This window comes from Amphiura filiformis, chromosome 13 (genome assembly GCF_039555335.1).
Source record: "Amphiura filiformis chromosome 13, Afil_fr2py, whole genome shotgun sequence".
Taxonomy (NCBI): Eukaryota; Metazoa; Echinodermata; class Ophiuroidea; order Amphilepidida; family Amphiuridae; genus Amphiura; species Amphiura filiformis.
In genome coordinates this window covers 48,293,428-48,317,177 of record NC_092640.1, presented here as the reverse complement: position 1 = coordinate 48,317,177, position 23,750 = coordinate 48,293,428, and the positions used below count along the sequence as shown (strand labels likewise).

General features: G+C 36.7%; 1 protein-coding gene across 1 annotated transcript in view; it reads left to right on the top strand.

The window, feature by feature from the left end:
• LOC140168468 (uncharacterized) overlaps positions 1-22,717 on the top strand; it is a 28,427-nt gene extending 5,710 nt beyond the window's left edge. The window contains exons 3-10 of the mRNA XM_072191866.1: positions 5,823-5,921; positions 11,520-11,774; positions 13,821-13,925; positions 17,112-17,399; positions 18,239-18,421; positions 19,372-19,407; positions 19,959-20,037; positions 20,970-22,717. Of these exons, the coding sequence (XP_072047967.1) occupies positions 5,823-5,921; positions 11,520-11,774; positions 13,821-13,925; positions 17,112-17,399; positions 18,239-18,421; positions 19,372-19,407; positions 19,959-20,037; positions 20,970-21,606 (1,682 nt within the window). The 3' untranslated portion in view covers positions 21,607-22,717. The remainder of the gene's footprint in view (positions 1-5,822; positions 5,922-11,519; positions 11,775-13,820; positions 13,926-17,111; positions 17,400-18,238; positions 18,422-19,371; positions 19,408-19,958; positions 20,038-20,969) is intronic.
• Positions 22,718-23,750: the final 1,033 nt, after the last annotated feature.

The following is a 23,750-nucleotide window of genomic DNA, read 5'->3' as shown; positions in this document are numbered from 1 at the left end:
CTCATTGCGCAGTACTGATGGAGAGACACTCCTCACTGTTAAGGCCTCTATTTTGAACCGATGGTCAGAACACTCCCAATCACTCTTCAATACCAACCACATAGTATAAGACACTGCACTACATTCCTCAGCAGCCGTTGAAAACAGAGCTTGACGAGGTAACCACACTGCAAGACGTGTTAGACGCTTCTTGGATGTTGACACATGCCACCTTGTTGTTAGAAGTCTTATACTGTCTCGCATTGACTATGGAAGTGGGCTCCTTCTGGGTAGTAATACATCTGACATTCAAAGGTTGCAAAGAATCCAGAACTGGGCATCCAAACTCATTTGCCGCAGAACAAAACAGGACCATGCTACGCCTTGTTTACAAGAATTACACTGGCTTCGGATCAGAGAGAGGATCATTTTTGAGATCATGATGATTATTTTCAAATGCCTTAATGGATCAGCCCCCTTTTATATGACTGATCTGCTCTCTCTGTATTGTCCAGCCAGAGCTGGCCTCAGATCCGCCTCTGATACCACTCGACTTTTTGAGATCAACAGTGTCAAATTGCTGAAAACTGCTGCAAACAGGTCTTTTGTTCATTCAGCACCACATATTTGGAACAATCTGCCCACTACCATCCGGGAATCAAATACATTGTCTGGTTTCAAAAAGGGTCTAAAAACTTACTTATTTGCTGCTTATGAATAGTTTGTTCCACAGTGGTCATAATTTTTATGTTCTTTGTATTTAATTAATCTGGTTTCATCTTTTGCCATGTTATTTTGTCTTTTTTGTGCTATGCGCTGCGCTCTTTATGTATGTAGCGCTATATAAATGCCTCAAATGTATGTATGTATATGTATGTATGCAAGAGACTTGTAAAGAAATTGAGCAGACTGGAAAGGCGAGAGGAGGTTATGCCATATCCGCGAAGATATGGAAGAATGGAGGACCGACACTCCAAACTACATGAACTCCTCACCTGATTCTGCTGGAATCAGGGCAAACTTTCTACAAGACCTAAGAGATTCGGTTGTTATCACCTTGTACAAGAACAAAGGGGAAAGGGGGGATTATCCTGCTCTCCATAGCTGAAACGTTTTTCCACGAATGCTTTTAAATACACTGGTAACCACCATTGCAGAGAAACATTTCTCAGAAAGCCAACGTGGTTTTTAGATCCAACAAGGCACTGCAGATATGGTGTCTACTCGTCGCCAGCACCCGGACTAGTGTCTTGAACAAAACAAAGTACTTTATGTCGCTATTGCGGACCTGACCAAAGCGTTTGACACTGTAAGCAGAAAGAATTTTGAGAAAACAATTTATTGGAAAGCCTAGCCTGTCCCTCAATCTTTATCAGAATAATCATCCTGCTCCATATCCATTAAAACCATCTTAGTCAAGTTTAACTGAATACAGACCTCACGGAGCCCTTCGCCATTACCAATGGGGTGAGGCATGGCTGTGTTCTTCCACAAACTCTATTCAGCATCTTCTTCAGCATGATGTTCCATCATGCCGATCTTGATGACAATGATGGTATCTACATCCGTTACCGAACTTGTATAATCTGACACGCCTGCAGGCCCGTACGAAGACAGTGGATCAGCTATTGTTCAGGAGTTCCTGTTTACCGATGGTGTCACTCGTGTTGCGAGTACCTTGCAGCGTATCACATAATCTGCTTTGTAGCGATGGTGTGATTTATAGTGCGCTATGCACAGGCAAAACGCCTAGACATTGATCTTAATCCTCAGCACACTTTATAGACAGTGGTCGATGACGTCATCCCATAAATATTTTAACAACACAGGGATTACTGAACATGTAATGAACAGAGACGAGGGGCAATACAACCTAACTCACGTGTTTGACGATCTCCTGAAGAAGAAACCAACTGGCAACCGCGGTGCTAAGCAACAACAAGTTGTATACAAAAGGTCGTCACAACAACATCATTGTTGATAAACAAATCTGACAGATTTCGAAACGTCCACAGTAAGTGCTGTTTTATTGGACTATGAAATTCGTCTATATAATATATAACAACACAGGGACTTTGCAGCTTAGGAGAACAAACCCTAGACATTCCACAATCGACCTTCACAGCTAGGATCAGTTCCCCGAGTCTTGTACGAGTTACAACATTTACCTTGTCTGAGGAAAATTGCAAACTCAATTTTTCCATGAGAGCTTACTGAATTACCGTCAAGGTTCGAAACCGCAACCTCTCGCGCCTTATTGACTGAGCTAGCTTGACTGTCGCCATGCACGGTCTATTTTGTGGGTGTGTGGTGTGCGGGGTGGGTGTGTAGGGGTGTTTTGACTCATTATAGGCCTACGTGTGATAACCAACGTTTCCGAATATTATTTTATTTGACTTCTTGAATTTGGCTATCATATGCTTACTTTAATTATTTGACTTAAGTACAGGAACTATTATCTACGGAGAAATATATAATACACATTCAGTGACATTATGGGATTTGGGAATTAGTTTTTTTTAAGTATTCCTATCTTTGTGTAATTGTGTTGCACCGTGAGAGGAAAATGTGTTTCTTTTGTGTGTAGATTTACAGCTCCCCAATTATAGGATAAAAACGGTTCCCATGGCTACGTGCGTGAATTGCAGATAAAACAATCTATTAACGTGTGTGACTAACATTAATGTTTCATGACGAAGTGATACGATATGTATAATACACTATATCACTTTAAAGGGTCATGGGCGAAAAACGCAGCAGTGCGTTTCCATGTGTTTTTGTCATTTGTAACTTTTTGTATTTCTGTATGACTAATTGACTTTTACAAAAATTGCCGTAGAAGACACAGCCCACCCCATTCAATACATGTATGTGACTAGACACCACGAATCGGCCGTAAAGTCGGCCCCGGTCAATTTTGTTTTATTTTGTGTTTAGAAAATATATATCATAAGCTTTAAAATTGTATATCATTTGACTTCAAAAGATATCCAGAAGCGGGTTATGGTTTGTTGAACTCTGTTCCTTCAACAAAATTGTACCTTTTTTCGTTTCTACATGTGTCTCTTTGTCCACATTTCTGGTAATAAATATTAAACAGTCATAATTGTCGGTCATTTAAATCATCATCAAGTCAATGAAGGTCAGGAATGTCCTCTCATTGTGAATTGTTGGTTATACATACCTAGACAAAATACAATGATTTGTCATCCACCACTTGAACAGGATTTAGCCAAAGCATACAAAGACAAGAACTGTGTAAGGATTCTATAGAAATAGGTAGGCGCTTATTATCCTCTTCAGCAATAGGATTATTGCTTGGTTTAAACAGTGTTTGATGAGATACTTATGGCACCGAATTTAGATACCTATGAATACGACCCGGGAATACGACCTTCGCGCACATTGTAACTTAGAATACAATTTGCCGAGTTTACGGCTCATTCGTAGTGTCCAGTCACATATAAATTCAGTAGTGAGCTTGCGATTTCCAAACGCACGTATCATACGCCCGTGCTACTATTCAATAAATGTTAAAAACTGTTTAGCACTGCCAGAGATTAATATCTTGCAGTGCTAGCTACTAGTGCTACTTGTTTTTATTACCTTGTAAAAGGGATGTTTTTATGCTCCCGAAACGTCGGTTGTTTTGTCTTTTTAACCTAAATTTTGGATGTTGTTGTACATATTAAACAGTTTTTAACATTTATTTTCCTTGGTTATGTACACTACTTGAATCTTTTTAAGATCCATTCAAAGTTTCCCTGCTGGTCAGTTGGTACTGTTTTAGTTTGCTTTTTTGCTACTATTCAATAGTTTGAATAGATACGCGGGCGTATGGTACGTACGTTTGGAAATCGCAAGCTCTCTAATATAGGCCTATAACACATTGCAAACGTCAAACAGAATAGTACTCTTAAGGTTACACGAAGAAACGTATAAAAAACGTATAAAAGACGTATACAGTTGCTCTCTAAAACCGCGTTTTCTCAGCAATCAAATATCGCAGTGAGTCAAATGTTGGTGCATGGATGTATCTTAACATTATTTTTGTTTGTTTATACAAATTTTAGAATCCGTTTACAAATTTTACGCACCATGTTCACAAGATCAAAAACACGTTCCATGCAGTTTTTTCAAATATTCGCTCCGTATAAAACTACGCCGAGTGATTGTTTTCTCCTTTTTGTATTGTACTACAAATCGACCAAAGAAATAATGTTGCCATGGGGAAGAACCAAAAACAGTACCGATTAAATTTTATTAGCCCGTTTTTGGGAACAATTTTCGAGAATCTTGTACCACAAAACACTGTTATGTTACATTATCGATATCTGGATTGTGGAACATTAATTTTGATTTAAAACTGCCTACATTATTTCTCAAAAGTATGTCGATTCCTTTACCATTTGAATTTCACTCCAAATTTAAGCTACTTTTGCAAAAATCGAGGTTTTTCGCCATCGATACCTCCGACATTTACAGCGGTGATGAGATTGTTTATCATAAGAGCCTGGTATACACTATTCCATAATAGTCAGTTTGAGATCAATCGATTTCACAGATCACTCAGTAGCTCAATCGGTTAGCGCGCTGGTGTCACGTTCGACTATATAATACTATAGTTTTGAGCTGGAAAACTTTGGTACGTGTTCGAGTCCCTATGTGGTCCATTCCATCTATTTTATTTTATTTTTCTCTCACTTTTTTTCTTTTTTCTTGTTCGTTTCTTTCTTTCTGACTGCAGCGATTAATTGTTTTTGCCCGTTTTTTTTTTATTATATAATTCAGGAATTTTTAGGCTATACTAGTCTAATAGGCACGGCCTATGAATATATTTTTACAAATTAGATTAACAAAATATTGGTTGTTGGTTTTGTTACTGTTGTTGTAGTTATTGTTGTAGGCCTAGCTATTATAGCCTATAGAAGCATTGATTTATTTCACGACATATATCATCCAGGATAATTTTAAAAATTGAAAATTTAGAAAATCCAAAGGAAAATTGCCGAAAACGGCTGCCCACAATCACCCCCCCCCCCCATCAGCCCATATGGTCCTATCATGGTCGCCCCTTCCCTATCCCTGCAACATATAGGATGACTCACGAGCCGCGGTTTGTCCATGGCCCTATAGTTCAGATTGATACACTCTTAGCTACTCTTGCACGCGTGAGTTCATTCTTTTCTGCATGGCTGTTTCCATTATTAACTTACGCCCCTCTGGAATCAAGCCTTGAAAATCAATTGTATTTAACCTTAAAGTAACAATAAATGTCTTTCTAGATATGTAAAAGAACAGCATACCTTAGCAAACGGTATATAAAGGTTTTTAAAATGCTTGAAACGGGTTATAGTTTGGGTATTGGTTTTAGTAAAAACGTTTCATTAACATTAAATGTCGGGTTATATGAAGGATATAAAAACGTTGTAGAACGTTTTGTAAAATGTTGTCACAATGCAATGGAAAAATATTGTTTGCAAACATTTTGTCAAATATTTTGTTAACATTTGAATAGTGCCATGCTAGAATATTAGTTACCTATGTTTGAAGTTAATGTCAAAAATGTTTTTTAATGTTATTACAAATTGTTATACCCTTAATATACCCTGTTTATAAACCAGACGTGAAATGATTCTGGCAATTTTTTCTAACCTTCTGCGTATATAATTATAATGTCGAACATATTTTCTTGTTTGCTTAGAGTGCACTGGCAAAATAATTCTTGTCAAGTGATATGCAAAATGTGGCGATCTCAATGAAGTGTATCTAGTGTACCTTTAATGTCAACAAGTAGCTTATAATGTATTTCTATAATTTTGTCTTGTCATCCGATCTTCTAGGTGAAAGATCTCTGAATGACTGTTATCACGACAGTCATTATTATCAACGGGATCGACTTGGATGTGGGCCCAATAACTTCGCAGGGGTACAATGTTTTGGTAAGTTTATTTGCTCCGTAAGGACGAAAGCAACTATTAAAGAGAACTACACTATGCAAATGCTATAAGGCCTTTAAAAAATTGTTTGATTGGCGTAACATAAAAAAAATAGGGTAGGTCGGTCGGCAATTATTTTTTTTTATTTTTTTTACACGCATTTTAAGCTGAAAATTACGATTTTTTTTTTTTTTTTTAATCTTTTTTTGATTTTTTTATTCATTATTTGCAAAAAAATAAGAAAAAAAGTCTAGGGTCGGGCCTATTTTTAGGGTCGGTCGGGTTACGCCAATCAAACAATTTTTTAGGCCTAATAAGCTTAGTTATTGAATGAAATGAATTTTATATTTCTTGTTGATTTAATCCCATTTATATGTGTAGTGAGTTTCGTGAGCAAACACCTTCGGGAAAATGATTCTCTTAATGGGTTAACCTGGACTCCCCTCATTATTATACCATTGTCATCCAGTGACGTCAACGCGTTGAGGCAGAGCTCGCGCGCGCATCTATGCGGCGTCTTTACGCTTGTGCGCCAGCTTTTTGGTCGAACGCTAGCGACTGCGGCCAATGAAATGCGCACTGACGTCACTGCCACATCATGGTGAAAATGGTATAGTTACTAGTAAAGCGACTCGGAGGTCAATGTATTTTTACTTTTTATGCTTAAAGTCAACCAGACTATAAATTCAGGTTGATTTCAGAACTATCAAATAGCTGCATGTCATTGTATATCGCCATGATAATTTGATTGTTCTGTCATTTTACAATAGTAGCTGGCAAATTAAAAAATATATGCGAATCAAATACAGGTCATCGAACGTTGCACATAGGAATGAGATTGTAATAATCAGCAGGTGGAAGTGTCCCCATAAGTGGCTCATTTTGACATGAATTTGAACTTCCGGTTTCAAGTAATTCATTACGACTAATATCCGTTCATTAGATTTCGTAATTTATTCCCATTAAATAAACAATTTAAACCGTTTATTCAATTTAAGTAAATACTGTGGACAGTTAAGAAGAGTAAATTCGATCAACTTATCTTTCGAATTTTAGATATGAAACATTTAATTCAAAAAAGAGATTGACGTCAACCCATTCTATTCTATTAGGAAATATTATGATTTAGTGCAGAATGAAGTATTCAGTTTCTGTAGCTGATAACCCAGAAATTCAATGATAGGTTTCGACAAAAATAAACTGAATTATATGAAACTTGCAATTCACTTTAGTTGGTTTTGTCGGATTGAACTTATGCAACAGGTGGCAGATGATGTCATCCATCAAATTGCTGATTGAATTTCTACATTACTCAATTATATACAGTAAGCAAAAGAATTAAAAGGACATTTCATGATCCACAGCATCATCCCCCCCCCCCCCAGAGTGACAATAAACCTTAAATTTCCAGTCAAAATATTTTGATTTGGGATTCTATTAACAAAATGGATAGTACGAGTAAAGTGTGCAGTATGATGTTTTGTCAAAGTTCATTCAATGAATGTACAAACACAATGTAGCCACAGGACTGTATCCTTGTAAATGATGTTGATCATTATGTGAGATCCTGTAAATGTCTTATAGTCATAATTCTTTCCTTTCAACCTGAGTTGAAAATCACTTCTGAATGTGACGCGAGTGTGATATCGACATAATATGTCAGAATAAATTATATTTCAAAGGTTAATTTTCTTATCTGCGTATATATTATGAGTCACATTCAAATGCCCGGATCAAATGACAGAAGCAAATCTGAGTCAATTTCAAGTGAAACAAAAAACGTACTTTCGAACATATCATAACGCTTTTTGAAATGAATCAACATGATCAAAGAAATACATCTAATATCATCGCTGTGTTGAAATCAGTGTAAATTGGCCTGGTTCCAAAGAGTAATGAACCAGGCCAATTTACACTGATTTCAATGGGGCTAATTAGGTATTCATGCGGCCATATCTCGGGCCCTCATGATCCGATTCCCACCAAATTTAGACTGTGGATGTTTTTCATCATGTTCTACTGATATATGTGACGCGATCAAGCAAAATCAGTCGGAACTTGGAAATATTAAATTTTCAGTTTCTTGTAGGATAGTAAACAACATTTATAAATCTGGATTTTGCAGAAAACACCATTGAAATTGAACAGCCGGTTCCAAAGATATGAGCAATTAAAGAGTTTCCAAAACAAGAGGAAACAAAAGGAAATATTTCCTTTGTATGGCTATATCTCAAAATCAATATTTGCGAGTTCCGACTGATTTTGCTTGATCGCATCACATATGGTCATGAAAATGCTGAAATGCAAAAAAAAAATATGACGTCACACTTCGGTACTCTATTATGTGCAGGATTTTATTCTAATAAAAACCATTTGCACCTCAAAGTTGGCAAAACCGTCATCGTAAAAATTACATAGAAATACCATCTGGTGTCATTATGACTACAGTGATAACTTATTCAATACCATACTTCATTTAATTCATTTGCATTGCCACATTAATCATCACCTTAGTTATTTCCTTTCAACTTAATAGCTGGCATGCATTAAGGGCTGGGGTATAAATGTTTGGACAGTATTTATTGTGAGACATTAGAGCACATCAGACATATCGAATTGCATTCTGAATACGAAGAATGTCCTTCTGATATCAAATCATTTTGATTTTTGAAATTCGCAATGTAATACACATTTTATGGCAAATGATTAAAAATTGATATTTTGATATTTAACAGTACTCGAAGTAAACTTTACAAATCTGATGATTTATACATAAAGTGTGTGTAGGTGGGATGAAAAGCCGACGATCAATTGGAAATTTTGACCTTTCGTATTGAAGATATGGATTTTTCCCCAAAACACCAAAAAATCCATATCTTCAATATGAAAGGTCAAAATTTCCAACTGATCGTCGGCTTTTCCTCCCAGCTACATACACTTTAAGAATATATCATTAGATTTATAAAATTTACTTCGAGGACTGTTATATATCAAAAATGTGAAAAATATCAAATTTTAATGATTTGTCATAAAATTTGTATTATATAGTGAATTTCAAAAATATGAAAATTATTTGATATATCAGAAAGCCATTCTTCGTATTCAGAATGCAATTCGATATGTCTGATGTGCTCTCATGTCCCACCTAAATTAAAAGCAGAAAAATACATGTCTTTTTTCATACATTTCAACATTTCTCATAAACATATTTCCTTTCAATATATATTAATGTCGTGCATGAATTAAAGGTTCAGTAATCTGGTGATATGCCTGCTTTATACACTTAAATTAAAAGCAGCAACATAGATCAATGTGGCATTTTTCTCTGAACATTATTTATGACCATATTTTAATGCTTGGCATGCAACATTAATAATCTGGCGCATTAATGGTTTTGCATCTAAATTAAAAGCCGCAAAACACGCGTTTTTTGTGTTTGCTAAAAAAGATAATAAGCAAAGAAAATGCCAAAAGAACGTTGGCATTGTGCTATTCCAGTTGAAGTCCATACACCCTATCTTGAAATACACGACATTAATGTCCTATACGGGAGTGTAAATTTCATGGCCATTTTTTTTAGGTTTTGTCCACTATGGCACGCCAAAGAGGACAATATATCCTATTTGTTGTCGATGAGGGTTTTTTTTTTTAATTGCGCTGATATTTTTTTTATTCTTGAAGAGTTTCCTGTTTTTCTTAGTGCGAGTTTTTTTTCTTTCTCAATGTCTTTTTTTTTCTCGATGGAGTTTTTTCTTTCTCAGTGTGCTTTTTTTTTCTCGGTGGAGTTTTTTTTTTTTTTTTTTTCTCAATGTGTATTTTTTTTTCTCGATTGATTTTTTTTTTCTTATTTTGTTTTTTTTCTCTCTCTGTGGGTTTTTTTTTTTAGGTTTTGTCCACTCTCGCGTGACATAGCCTACTACAGAGTGGATGTAATAATGATTGTATTTCAACTTGAGTTGTTGAACTTGTTGTAGTTGAAGCATGTAAATATTGACCTCCTAGTTGCGCAGTGTCCTCATATGAGGATATAATGCACAATTAATTAATGGAACGTCCCAAAAAAAATTTGACACTGGGTATGTTCTTGTAATCCCTTTAGATATAAAATAACACAATATAATTTTTTGGGGGATTTAAAACTTAATATGTGCATGAAAGGGTTACATTTCTAACAAATGGTGCAGACAACGGTAACGGTAATAACGTCAGTCAAGAGTTTTAGCTTGAAAGCAAAATTATAGGTATCCACGTGACCAAAACCAAAATCAAACCTGAAACTCATAATTAAACCGACCGACCATGTGTTTAATTCTTAAGCACACGCCATTATATTCCTAAATATGTTTAAATCCAAATACCGGAGGTCTCAACTTATGAGAGAAAGTAAAGCGAATCGTATAAGTAAATAAGCGAATTAATGTGCTATTTAAGGGATCCTTTGCTTTTGTTTTTGCATATATCAAGGATAGATACTAAGGATATCCCCGTGAATAATTGCCTCGAACCAGTTTAGCAATAGCGTTTGTTTGTTTGTTTGTTTGTTTGTTTGTTTGTTTGTTTGTCTTTAACCTGGGACATTCAATCAGTTGAAAACACAATTAATCATCTGGTCTTCCTTGAGGCCCAGGTGAGATGAGATATAAAGAGCCTATAGCCCCTGGAAGCTCTAATGAGCTCTGACCATTCTGTGAAGACAAATCAAGCCACAGGGAAGTATGAAACCGCGAAACGGATAACATATTTTTATTATGAGAGGAAAGGGGTAGGTTGTGACTGGGGATTACGAGCCCAGTCAACTCCCCACTATATGACGTTTGTCCGTCGTCGAAACCCGTCGAAATCCTTTGTAAATTCGTACAGATTATTCTTAGTCTTATTTTCGAGACTGGCAATAAATGCGTATATATGTTTATATATATAAGTGCCATCAATGTATTCTATAAATGAAAAGCACGAACGAACAAAGAAGCAAATGAAAGAACAGAACAATATACAGAAATAAACAAACCCAGTTTAGGAAACACTTGGAACCGCAACAAAAGCCTTGCATTTGTTTTCATTGAACCGTTCAAAAAAATAACATGCCAAGTCCAAATTGATTTGGTTTCCCACTTTCTTGAAATGATTGTTTGATTTGATTTGATTTGTTCGGGTTTTGACAACCCTGGATAACCCAAGAAAGCCTCTATTGAAGCTTATTTCCATTGGGGTCCATTTGAACACCGGGACGGGTTGGGAACAGTCAGGGGTTAACACCCTACTCTTTTCGAAACTGGCTGCGAGATACATGTACAAGTATGGCTCTATGTACACGAGACCGACGGCTTAACGTCCCCTCCGAAGGACGGAGTACTTTCATGATTCGTTTTAACCAATTCTAAATGAACCATGGGGAGAGCGGAAGTCTGAATTTAATCTACAGAAGTTGCCAATTAATTTCAGACTGTTTTTTCCAAGTCAATATCCCAGTAAATCGCCACCGCCGGGAATCGAACCCGGGACCTCATGCACTAAAGGCAAGTACCCTAACCATTGCGCCACGCTCTCCCTTGTTGATCATTAACATTTTTGTGCTACACATATTTCAATGTCTTTCTTTAGATTCATTTGAGGTTCGGCTTGTTGGCGGTGCTAAGCCCAATACTGGCAGGGTACAGATACAATACGACGATAATGAATGGACCGATGTTTGCTACAATTCCAAAAAGAAAAGCCGATTGTCACCAGCTTGGGGCTTCCATGAGGTACAGGTTGTCTGTAGAGAATTAGGATACCCCGGGGCGTTGATGAAACAAAGAGGAGGCTACGGCAACGCCGAAGGACAAGCATTTGTTAATGGTTTTAATTGTTTGGGAAGTAAGTGTAACAAGCTATCGCATTATAAACGGCTCAAAAATCAAGTCCCTCGTAGTTGGGGCATAACTAAAGACCCTTAAGTTGATTTTAAAGTGTTCAACGTAGACTAATAAGTTGCACATTAATGTGCGGTACTTTTGTGTCCAACATAACCTTCACTAGGAAATACAGCAATTTTGATGCAGAAAAAAATTTCTACGAAGGGATTCAAGTACTCACTTCTAATGCATTTAATGACAAAAAGTTCGAAAAATAACAAATTTGGTATCATTGTGTTTTTAAATTATCCAGCACATTCATGGCCGAGTAATAATTGGCAAGAAGGTTTGTTATCAGGCCTATAAAATTAATAGAATGCAGTTTATTATTTTGCCTTTGAGTCAAAGAACAAAATTGAGTTATTCGATCCATGCATGTAACAATAATTATTCAAACTTTGTACTTGATCAGCCATCATTCATGGGGGCGTTAAGGGGGCAAACCAAAAGCTTAATGGCGTCCTATAAACGAAACTGGTTTGACGGAAAGGGTAAAATGTCGATGACGTTTCTCCTATGCTCTTATAAACATCGATGACAGGTTCACCCACTTTCGCTTTCGTTAAAGACGGGGAGGGAGGGGATCATCTATGAAACGAAGGTAGTTACAGTTTTAGGACGTCATCGACATTTTGGTTTGTTCCCTAACTGACCTTGTTTTAGATTTGAAGTGACGTCAGGAAATAACTTAACAGTCCCCTTTTCTCAGGAGGAAGGAAGATGCTTCCCTCTGTTGCACGTAGTCTGCTCCCTTGAGGCTCTCAATGCAAAGTTTCCATAACTTATTAAAATTATCTCCTTTTATGATTGAGGTGATGTTATGTTGAAGCCTGGAGATAAAAAAAAAAAAAACATGTCATATTATAAACCTGGTAGATAAATATAGAAAATTTAACACGCACATTACTTTTTGGAAGTCATTCAATTTTCTATCTCCAGGGGAGAAAATATAATTAATGCCTAAGTAGCTAAAACGAAAAAATGAACATGGAAAAAATACTACATAAAATGTATGAGAATGGTGAGCTAAAAAAGCATTTCGAATGGATTTTCCCGATCAAGTAAAACACTAATGAATCCGTGAAACGAATTGAATTCTAGGTCTTTTATCCTTGGAAACATCTATTTTATTATCAGGTGATTAAATTGATTAGGACTAAAAGGTTCTTGATTTGCTTTGAACAATTTCAGAAATTATAGCTATGTTTTTGAAATCCTCGTATATTGTTTCTTTTTGCAAAAATGAGTGTGCAAAACAATGCACACGGAGAGATGCACGTAACATGTTTTAATCTAGTGTTGAAAAGATTTCTGAATTCTCGCTATTCGCAATAAGGGCGCCGCCAGCGGTTTGCGATGTAATCGTGATGTATCATGGGAAAAGGTCGACATCCAAGTCCGCGCAATACGAATATTACCATGCTATTACATAGGAACACGTGACAATATTTTTTAGTTTGTCAAAATAAAGGTGTTACACGCGAATCGATACTCAATAATACTTAATAATGTGATTTGAAATGTGCACAATTAATTTTTCTCTATCGATTTGCGTGTAATACCGTTATATTGACAAACTAAAAAATATTGTCACGTGTTCCTATGTAATAGCATGGTAATATTCGTATTGCGCGGACTTGATGTCGACCTTTTCCCATGATACATCACGATTTTCCCATGATACATCACGATTACATCGCAAATCCGCTGGCGGCGCCCTTATTGCGAATAGCGAGAATTGAACTAAGTCCATCCTTGTAAAGAAACTTACAGGAGCTAATCTGATTTATTCAAATCAAGCAGACAGGAGACACTTTTCTTTTCTTTCTTTTTTTTTTTTGCATAGAAAAGACGAAATATCTTTATTGTATTTGACATGTGGCGTCCAAAAAGATGGGGCAACAAACTTTCATTATAAAAAAGACAGTAGCAGACATTACGAATTAAAAGACTAGCAGGCATTAAGAATTCAAAGACAAACTGATCGATGTATGTGTTGACATTTCAGATGAGAAAAGGTTGACAGACTGTCTATCGAGTGTAACAGAAAAGTCTACACAGCGACATAAGTACAGCTGCGGAGCCAGAAATGAGGCTGTGGCGATTTGCGCAGGTATGAAATTACAGGCGCCAAATTTGTCACCAATAATATTATTTACTCATTACCTAGCTGGGGGGTTTTCAACCCCCCAAGCTAGGTACTGTTTTGCTATCCGATTCTTACCTAGCTGGGGGGTTTACACCCCCCCAGCTAGGTACTGTAATGCTCTCCGATTCTTCTTTCTTTCTTCTTCTTCTTCTTCTTCTGGCAACAAACTTCAAAATGCTTCTCCTCCTACATGTTACACCCTACAATTACGTAACTTGCACATATGTATCGCCTATATCCAGTGCCCATATGGTGCAAACAGAATTGGGATCAAATGTCATTAAAGGGCATTTTCGGTATATAACCAAATATCTTCAAAATGCTTCTTCTGCCACATATTACATATTACAATGACGTTATTTACACATGTGCATCGGCTTTACCCAGTGCCCATACCTTGCACACAGAATTGGGGTCAAAGGTCATTAAGGGGTAAAATCTTACAATTGCATTATCTGGACATCTGTAAGGAGTATGGGGCTCAAACTCGATACAATAAATCTCATGACCAGGGAACAGTTTGCGGGGTCAGGTCAAAGGTCATGCAGAGGTCAAATTTTAGAAACGCATTTCCTGGACATCTGTAAGGGTACAGGGCTCAAACTTGGTGACAACAAACTTAATGATCAGGGGAACATGTTGGAACACTTGCAGGGGTCAGGTCAAAGGTTATCTGGGGTCAAATCTTTATAACTTCATTTTCTGGATATCTGCAAGGGGTATGGGGCTCAAACTCAGTGACAACAAATCTCATGACCAGGGGAACATTTTGCAGGGGTCAGGTCAAAGGTCATGTAGAGGTCAAATTTTCTAAATGCATTTTCTGGACATCTGTTAGGGGTACGGGGCTCAAACTCCACAACAACAAACTTACTGACCTGGGGAACATTTTGGAACACTGTGCAAGGGTCATGTCAAAGGTCATCTGGGGTCAAATAGTAAAATTTCATTTTCTGGATATCTGTAAGAGGTACAGGGCTCAAACATGGTGACAACAAACCTCATGACCAGGGGAACATTATGGAACATCATGCATAGGTCAGGTCAAAGGTCATCTGGGGTCAAATCTTAGAATTGAATTTTTTGGACATCTGTTAGGAGTACGGGACTCAAACTCGGTGAAAACAAACCCCATGACCAGGGGAGCATTTTTGGAACATTTTGTAGGGGTCAGATACCTCCACAACACCAACATGCCCCAGCTAGGTTTGTGGTCTATGACCACCATTTGCCACTAGTTCTTTCTTTCTTCTTCTTCTTCTTCTGGCAACAAACTTCAAAATGCTTCTCCTCCTACATGTTACACCCTACAATTACGTAACTTCCACATATGTATCGGCTATATCCAGTGCCCATAGGGTGCAAACAGAATTGGGATCAAAGGTCATTAAAGGGGCATTTTCGGTATATAACCAAATACCTTCAAAATGCTTCTTCTGCCACATATTACATAGCACAATGACGTCACTTACACATGGGGTCAAAGGTCATTAAGGGGGTAAAATCTTACAATTGCCTTATCTCAACATCTGTAAGGGGTGTGTGGCTCAAAATCAGTGACAACAAATCTCATGATCAGGGCAACATTTTACAGGGGTCAGGTCAAAGGTCATGCAGAGGTCAAATTTTCGAAATGCATTTTCTGGACATCTGTAAGGGATACGGGGCTCAAACTCTTGTGACAAGAAACTTACTGACTAGGGGAAGACTTTGGAACGCTGTGCAGGGGTCAGATCAAAAGGTTATCTGGGTCAAATCTTAGAATTTAATTTTCTGGGTATCTGTAAATAGTATGGGACTCAAACTCGGTGACAACAAATCTCATGAACAGGGGAACAGTTTGCAGGGGTCAGGTCAAAGGTCATGCAGATGTCAAATTTTCGAAATGCATTTTCTGGACATCTGTAAGGGATATGGGGCTCAAACTCTTGTGACAAGAAACTTACTGACCAGGGGAAGACTTTGGAACGCTGTGCAGGGGTCAGATCAAAGGTTATCTGGGTCAAATCTTCTGGGCGTATGTAAGGGTATGGGACTCAAACTCGGTGACGCCAAACCTCATGACCAGGGGAACATTTTTGGAACATTTTGCAGGGTCAGATACCTCTAAAACACCAACATGCCCCAGCTAGGTGTGTGGTCTATGACCACCAGTTGCCACTAGTTTGTTGTTCTATTTTGATGGGGATTTTTCATGAAACATAGCCTCAACGTCTGGTTGCATCCCGACAATTTTCAATACAAGATTGAGATTTGTATGCCAAAATGATGAATGAACCTTCTTCTAGATATAGCAGTGACGTAGCGATTATATTTTTCAAGGTGACTTTCAAAAGTTGACGAAAATGCTGCAAATCTAGCCAAAAATAAGCAGCCACCATCTCACATGGTGGCAAGAGGAAAGGGGTATGTTCCATAGGGGTAGGGTGGTGTAACCTTTCCTGAAATTCTACCGTTCACCGTTCAAATAAAATATGTGAATTATTGCCATAAAAATACAGAATCTTTAAAATTCCAAAAATCTTGCTTTTTTATCATGAATATTCTTTAATTGCCTTTTCATCCGAAAAGGTAACAGGTAATATCTATTTATAGATGTATTCTCTTATGGGGCTAATGAATTTATTAAATAATTATTATCATTTTCTGAAATACTTATGCGCTTTATACAAAAACAGACAACATAAACTATCTACTCTCACATCCCTGGGTAAAGACTTGTCTCGGTCCCAGCCGCTTTGTGTTCCTCCGTCACTAAACAAATTTTGTAGTGACAAAGAAGCACACATCGACTGGGACCGAGACTAGGTAAGGACATCCCCAGGTGTCAATCACTTCTTGCTGGAGACAGATTTAATAGAAGACCTGAGCTCAAGAAGACCGTAAGTCCACTTGGCCCCTCAACATGTATACACTCAAGTTGTGTATAGTTTCGTATAGTTTGACAATGTTTTATGCATGTTCAGGAGCCAACACAAATCTTTCACAACCTTTCATGACGTTTTCACCCATGAACATGTATTAAACATTATAAAACCCTAAAACGTAACTTTAGTGTATACATGTTGAGGGGCCATGTGGACTTACGGTCTTCTTGCACTCAGGTCTTCATTATTGTTGACGTGACAGTATACATCACTCCTTTTTCAGACCCTGGATATGCCGGATGCTTTTACTATACTGATTTCCAGCGAGGTGATAAAACTTTACTTGACACAACAGACTCACACGAAATGACTGTACGAATGTGCAGAGAACATTGCAGACTAAAACAGTCATATAAATTTGCTGCCCTCTATGACGGGAATACGTGTATGTGTGGAAGGCAAGATTTACTAACCTCCATCAAACGGTCTCCAGATTCAAAATGTCGAAATCCGTGTGCAGGAAATGATCATGAAATATGTGGAGGGTATCATTTCATTTCTGTATATGATGGTAAGGATTGGTTGTTTGATGTGATCATTTACTATTGTTTCTAACAAAACATTACATAATGTTCAATTCTAGACATGAACAATACCAACAGATATCACATTAATGTGTATTTTTTAAAGCTATTTTTAACTTAGATTTTCTTTTCTTTATTAAATCTTTAATCTTATTCTACCATTTTGTGTTAATTTTTATTCTATAAACTGTATATTTGTAGATAATTAGCGTCATCAGTGTTCCACTTTGCTTTAAAATGAATACAGTTCTATCAAAAAATGTGATAAAGTGTTGTTTGCGTGTGAATGTTTATACAGGGTGTCCCTGAAAGAACTGTATTTTCGGGAACTGAATTTGTTGGGTTCATCATTGTTTTTAATTTTTATTGATTGATATTTGAATTGGTGGATAGGTTTGAAAATGAGGGAGTTTCGTAAAATTCTTATATCTCAAGAACAGTGTGGTCAATAACTGTCAAAATTCAAAAAGTATATGATAGCTGAGTTTTTCTCATCCACGCCAGTTATGTTGTTATGTTTAGTTGTGGCGTTAAAATACCAAACCAATAAGTTTCTGACGATACAGTTCCTTCAGAGACACGTACCCTATATGTGTTTACACTAGAATTAAAAGTGATTACCTTCAGTTGTCAAACGTAAAATAAGCAAAATGCACAATCCTTTTGTAAAGATTACTTAATAGGCCTAGATGTATTAAAAACAGAACACAGTCTTAATTCATAAATCTCCCTCCACCAGTTCCAAGCACAGGGAGTAAAAAAATAATAATAATTAATAATAAAAAATGATTAACAAAAATCTTAATTCATCAATTGTTTCACACAGTTGATATAGGTGTATGTGTTGATCCATACAACCAATCAAACAGTTACTACTATGGCGATGTGGTCGGCGACGTGCAATGCCCGGATGCTGAGCACGTGGTTTACGGGTCACCGGAAGTACAGTGTATCATGGGAGACTCAATGAACGAAACAAGATGGAGTGGACCTTTTCCTCATTGCCAAGGTAATCCGTCATTTAGGTAATACACGAAATCCATTGCAAATAACCCAAGACAAGTAATTATCGGGTATACTGTCAGTGTTTAGGCTATAATTATCCTTATTTTGGCCCATCTCAACATTAAATTGCCCATTTTTGCCCGCTTTTTCAATTCATTATAATAGCGGGTCAGCAAGACGATTTTGAAATTTTGACCAGCTTGAAAATTTGGTCCACTGATAACAAGACACTAAATAACCGCCTGAGCACCAATACATCAAACCAAAATTACACATTATCATACTATATGGACGGGTTACTTTCAAGCCGGACATGTTACTTTTAGGAGCAGCCTGTCCTGCGGACTAGATGCTTATTTACTGAATTTAACACACTGTATCGCCGATTTCAAAATGAGGTTACATACACGCCACTTCTTAAATTGAGTCCTTTAGTTGCTATTGTTGTAATTGTACCTCGTTTGTTCAGTTCGAAATTAAAAAAAAAGGAACATAACTGATAGTCTGATAGTGACAACTGTTATTTTGTGGAAATGAAAAAGAAATCTATTTTGTAAAGAAGCCTTACAACTTTTGTTGAATGGTTGAATACCTAGAAGGCTATGCAGTTATGTCATGAAAAATATATTTCTTAAGGGCTGGGGTATGAACGTTTGGACAGTATTTCTTGTGGAACATGAGAGCAATTCAGACATATCGAATTGCATTCTGAATACAAAGAATGTCAATAATAATAATACGATATCAAGTATATATAATTAGATTTAGAAAGTTTACTTCCAGGACTGATAAATATCACAAAATTGAAAAATATCAAATTTTAATAATTTGTCATAAAATTTGTATCATATTTTTTGTATTAAATTATTTGATATTAAAAGGACATTCCTCGTATTCAGAATTCAATTCGAGTCCTTAATATGATAACAAACTTATGTTCCTCTTGTCCTTTAGCACAACTTGAAGAGAAGAAGACTTCAAGATTTACCAGTAAGTATACTTTATATTAATAGAACTAAATTATCTGCAACATCTCTGTCAACTTCAATTTCAAATTTAATGAAATAACATTAACATTGCAACTTATTAGCTTTAACTCACAATGTCCACAATATTCATAGCGATCATAGCAATTGCTATAATGAAGATAAAACTGAAGAATAAAAGTTATTGCCGAATCCTTTACACATAATGCGTCCGAGGAAGTCAAAACGTAAATAATGTTAAAGTTTTTTACTGACAAAGATACATTATTTGGATGTATGTAAATGATAGGGAAACAACTTTTATTCATTTGTTTGTTTACGGTGCTGATGGGACCAGGCTAAAAGAAAATGATCAAGTCAGGCTAAAAAGCCTATAAGCATGATCCCTATGTGGAAAGAGAAATGAGAAGATAAAGAATAAGGAAGAGGGCCACTCCCAACAATCAAGTGAATAATTTAACTGTCAGTTTTTGAGTCAAGATAAAGGAAATGCATAATTCAATGTCATTTGCCGATGAGACTTTTAATTATAATCCTCTTGTTATTTGTTTTCAGTAACTGTTCTTTGGGTCGCTATTGGATTTTTCTGTTTACTAGCAGCTGCTTTTATTGCAGCAGCGGAATTTACCATTAGGTAAGACGAAGTACCGAATTCCTAAAGTGATCATATGAAGCATTTTAGTGCAGATATTGCTCTAGCCTAGAATTTTAGTTCGATTACCAAGATCTTTCTAGTGGTACAGTAACTTCTAAATATTAAGAGGTCGGTCACCCACCTTTTCAAATTATGTTTTGTGGAACCTGGGAGCACATCAGGCACACGAAATTGTATTCTGGATACGAGGAATGTTCTTCTGATATCAAATAATTTTCGGATATTATGCAAATTTTATGGCATATTACCCGGTATTAAAAGTAAAATTTTTTGATATTTTTGACATTTAACAGTCCTCGAAGTAAACTTTATAAAACTTATGATATGTACCTTAAGTGTTTGTAGCTAGGATGAAAAGCCGTCCGTCATATGAAAATATTGACCTTTCGTATTGGAGATTTAAAAAACAATTATAACGTTTTTCATACCAGTATACAGTCTGATAACCAAACCTAGTATCTCTACTAAAGTGATCATATGAAGCATTTTAATGCAGTTATTATCTAGAACTAATATTAGATTGCCAACGGCACAATTTAAGTCTAAATATATGAATATGCATTTTATTCCATTGGTGATGGGCTATTTCTTTAACTATAATATGGGTGACAAGCTGTCTTAACTCAATTTTGCGTTGTTCTATTTTGGTGGAGTTTAGTAATGTATCCATTGCCGATATCAGCACAGGACATCTAAGCAGGAAATATTTGATGTGAATGCAATGCAAATGGGACCCAGGAATATACATCCACATTTTCACTGCAATCTAATCATTATATTTTCCCTATGATTTTCATTATTGTTGTTAGACTTAAGATATAGAGCTGAACGAATTTTACACACAGTTCATGCCTATCACAACAATTCAAAAATAAGTCACGAGTTTTGTTTATAATTTCTATTCTTTGCAGACGAACGTGCTACCAACCGAAGAAAATGTTAAAATCGGCAAAATCATTGACCATCAATTTACCCCCCAAAAGGAAGCCAAAATCAATAGGCAGCCAACTTATCTCCATAAGAAACAGCATAAGAGATAGTATCAAAGTACCATTTGCGGATCATTTTTACGAAACAACTTTGCGCCCCCGTACATCGATGATGTTGAATTTGTGCTCAACTAAACTGAAATACGAAAGAACACCTGACTTACTACAAGAAGACACTTTTCGTGATCCGCTACCAATTAGCGTGAAATATCAAAAAACAGGTGACCTACCACAAGAAGATAATTATGAAATATCACGTGACATTTTGTCAATACCAAAACTCAAGTGTGGTTCCGCAAGAACACGGGAGCTACCAACAAGAAATAACTATGAAACACTATGCGATCCCTCACCAATAACGAGACTCAAGTGTGGTTCCGCAAGGACGGCAAGAAATGATGACCATTTAAAAGTTCTGAATCCAAGTAAACTGACAGAGGACAAATTTAAAGGGAATAATCAGCGTCGCAATTCACATCGCACACATAATCAACGAAGAGCTTTGTTTAGAAACTCTGATGATGATGTGGCTGCATATATTGTTCGAACTAAATTATGAAATAGGGGTAAATTATTTTAAATGTTAATGCATTTTTCGGGCCAACGTTGTACATGTATCTTTGACGTGATTCGTCCGTACTAAATAAAAGACAGTAGAGAGAGTGCGATGTTCCATACATGCTGCGTGGACTGTGCGTTTATACGGCGTTCAAATATTGTAAGTACATATTGCTAGTCTCGATTGCAAGCTGGATTGTGCTCCTTCGGCACGAAAGAGAACAAGGCGGCTGGAACAAAGACTAACAAGACTGGGATGTATTGGTCACCGGATCTAGGGAGGGCGAGTTAGCGCAGCGGTAATTCCCTCGCTTTGCACCACTGAGGTCCCGGGTTCAAGCCCCGGCGCGGCCCAAGGAGTCATGTGCACTTGGTTTATCCCGATTCCATGCTCACTCTCGCAGGTTTTCTCCGGGATCTCCGGTTTCCTCCTGTATCGAAAAAATCGGTGATTAGTTGTTTGGGTATCAAAACTTCCTTCACCCAATGGAATTTGGGGAGCTGCACAGATAATTGGTGGATGTTACAATCTAAATGCGGATAGGTGTGCGCCGTTCGGCAGCAACTTAGTTGACGCGATCTGATTGTGATGATTCACCATTGCAGCGAAATTACAGCGCTTTGAGTCCTCTAAGATCTGGAGAAAGGCGCTTTATAAATCCAAAATGTATTTATTTATTTATTATCTTAGGTCTACTTCATTACAGCATGCTTTTGATTTTGACTAAAAACCAATGTTAACCTGCTTCTTAAAATTAATTTATTTATTTCAGTGCTTCCCAAATATTATGTTTTTTAGTTGTGCAAATCATTCGATTGGGGTTTGGATAAAGTGTTGATGAATAGACACTAAAAGAATAAGTTTGTTACCATTTTCAAGCCTTCCTATTCATTTTAATAGTTTCTTTTATATCTCGCCTTTGTGGATGTAAGGGCTTTTGTAACATGCTCTTCCTGCCTCGGAACATTTGCATCCGAAGTGTTCCATGTTACCTCGCTAATTCAGCAACGGAATCGTTCGGTTCCCAGCAGTACACTAATATGTTCTCTGTTTATTGCCAACTGTTTTATGCTGATGACTCTATAACATCAAATAAAACATCCGTTAAACATTACTGACTCAAGCTCAAGTGCAAACATTGAATCTAGTAGTATGTGTCTGACGTTAGGGCAAAAGCGCGGCGTGATTGGTTGCTGACCTGCGCAGTACGACATTTTTGGTGTGTTTGACTGGACGTCATACGCAAACTAGTCTTTTTAATTCGGTCTTCAATTATAAAGTTGGCCCTATAGTTAGCTCTAAAATCATTTATTAATTTGGGTCATTCAGTGTTGGTCATAAGCAAGATCATGCAGACATACCAAAGGTGTAACAACCAGAAGTAACAAGAAATAGCACACACTGCTTGTGTGTAGGTAAGCACAATAGAAATGGTCAAATACGTTTGTGTATGCCTATTGTGATTGTGCAGGGGTGACCTTGTATGCAGATACACTAAGATGCACACTGCAATTTCAGCTTTTCCACCTATATATGGTCAATTCCAGCCAAAGCGGGCCAAAATTTCTCTGGGGCCATTTTGAAAATGTTTTCCTTTTCAATTCTAGACTTATCAAATGAGACGATCATGTCTAGTGAATCATCAGGTGGAAGTGCCATCGGATTGAAAAATAACTTTTCTTGCTAGACCAAATAAAGTGTTAAATGCGCATATGCATGTTACCCACGAATTCAAGCATTTTTCACCTGTTGTACGCCATAAAATTTCACTTTCTTTAATATCTTTCAATATTTTATGTGTGACTCATATACACTAGAAATCGGTGAAGACTTTGAACGTAAAATAGAATTTTATTACATATATCTATACAGAAATATTTTGGTTATTACAAATTTTAAGAAAGAACCAGGTGTACAGTTAAGATTGTGTCAATTCTTCGAACTCTTTCCAAAGTGGCTGTCATTTAACATTACTGTATTATTTCGAAAGATTAGAATAAATGCTTCATATAAATATAAAGTTAGATTTTGTATCTCGTCGCAGGATGAGGATCTCGGATGGATTCGTGGGTAACAGCGTCTGGAAAATAGCAATTCCTATTAATGTTTTTAAATAAAAATAAAAATACTTTTCCGTATGTCAA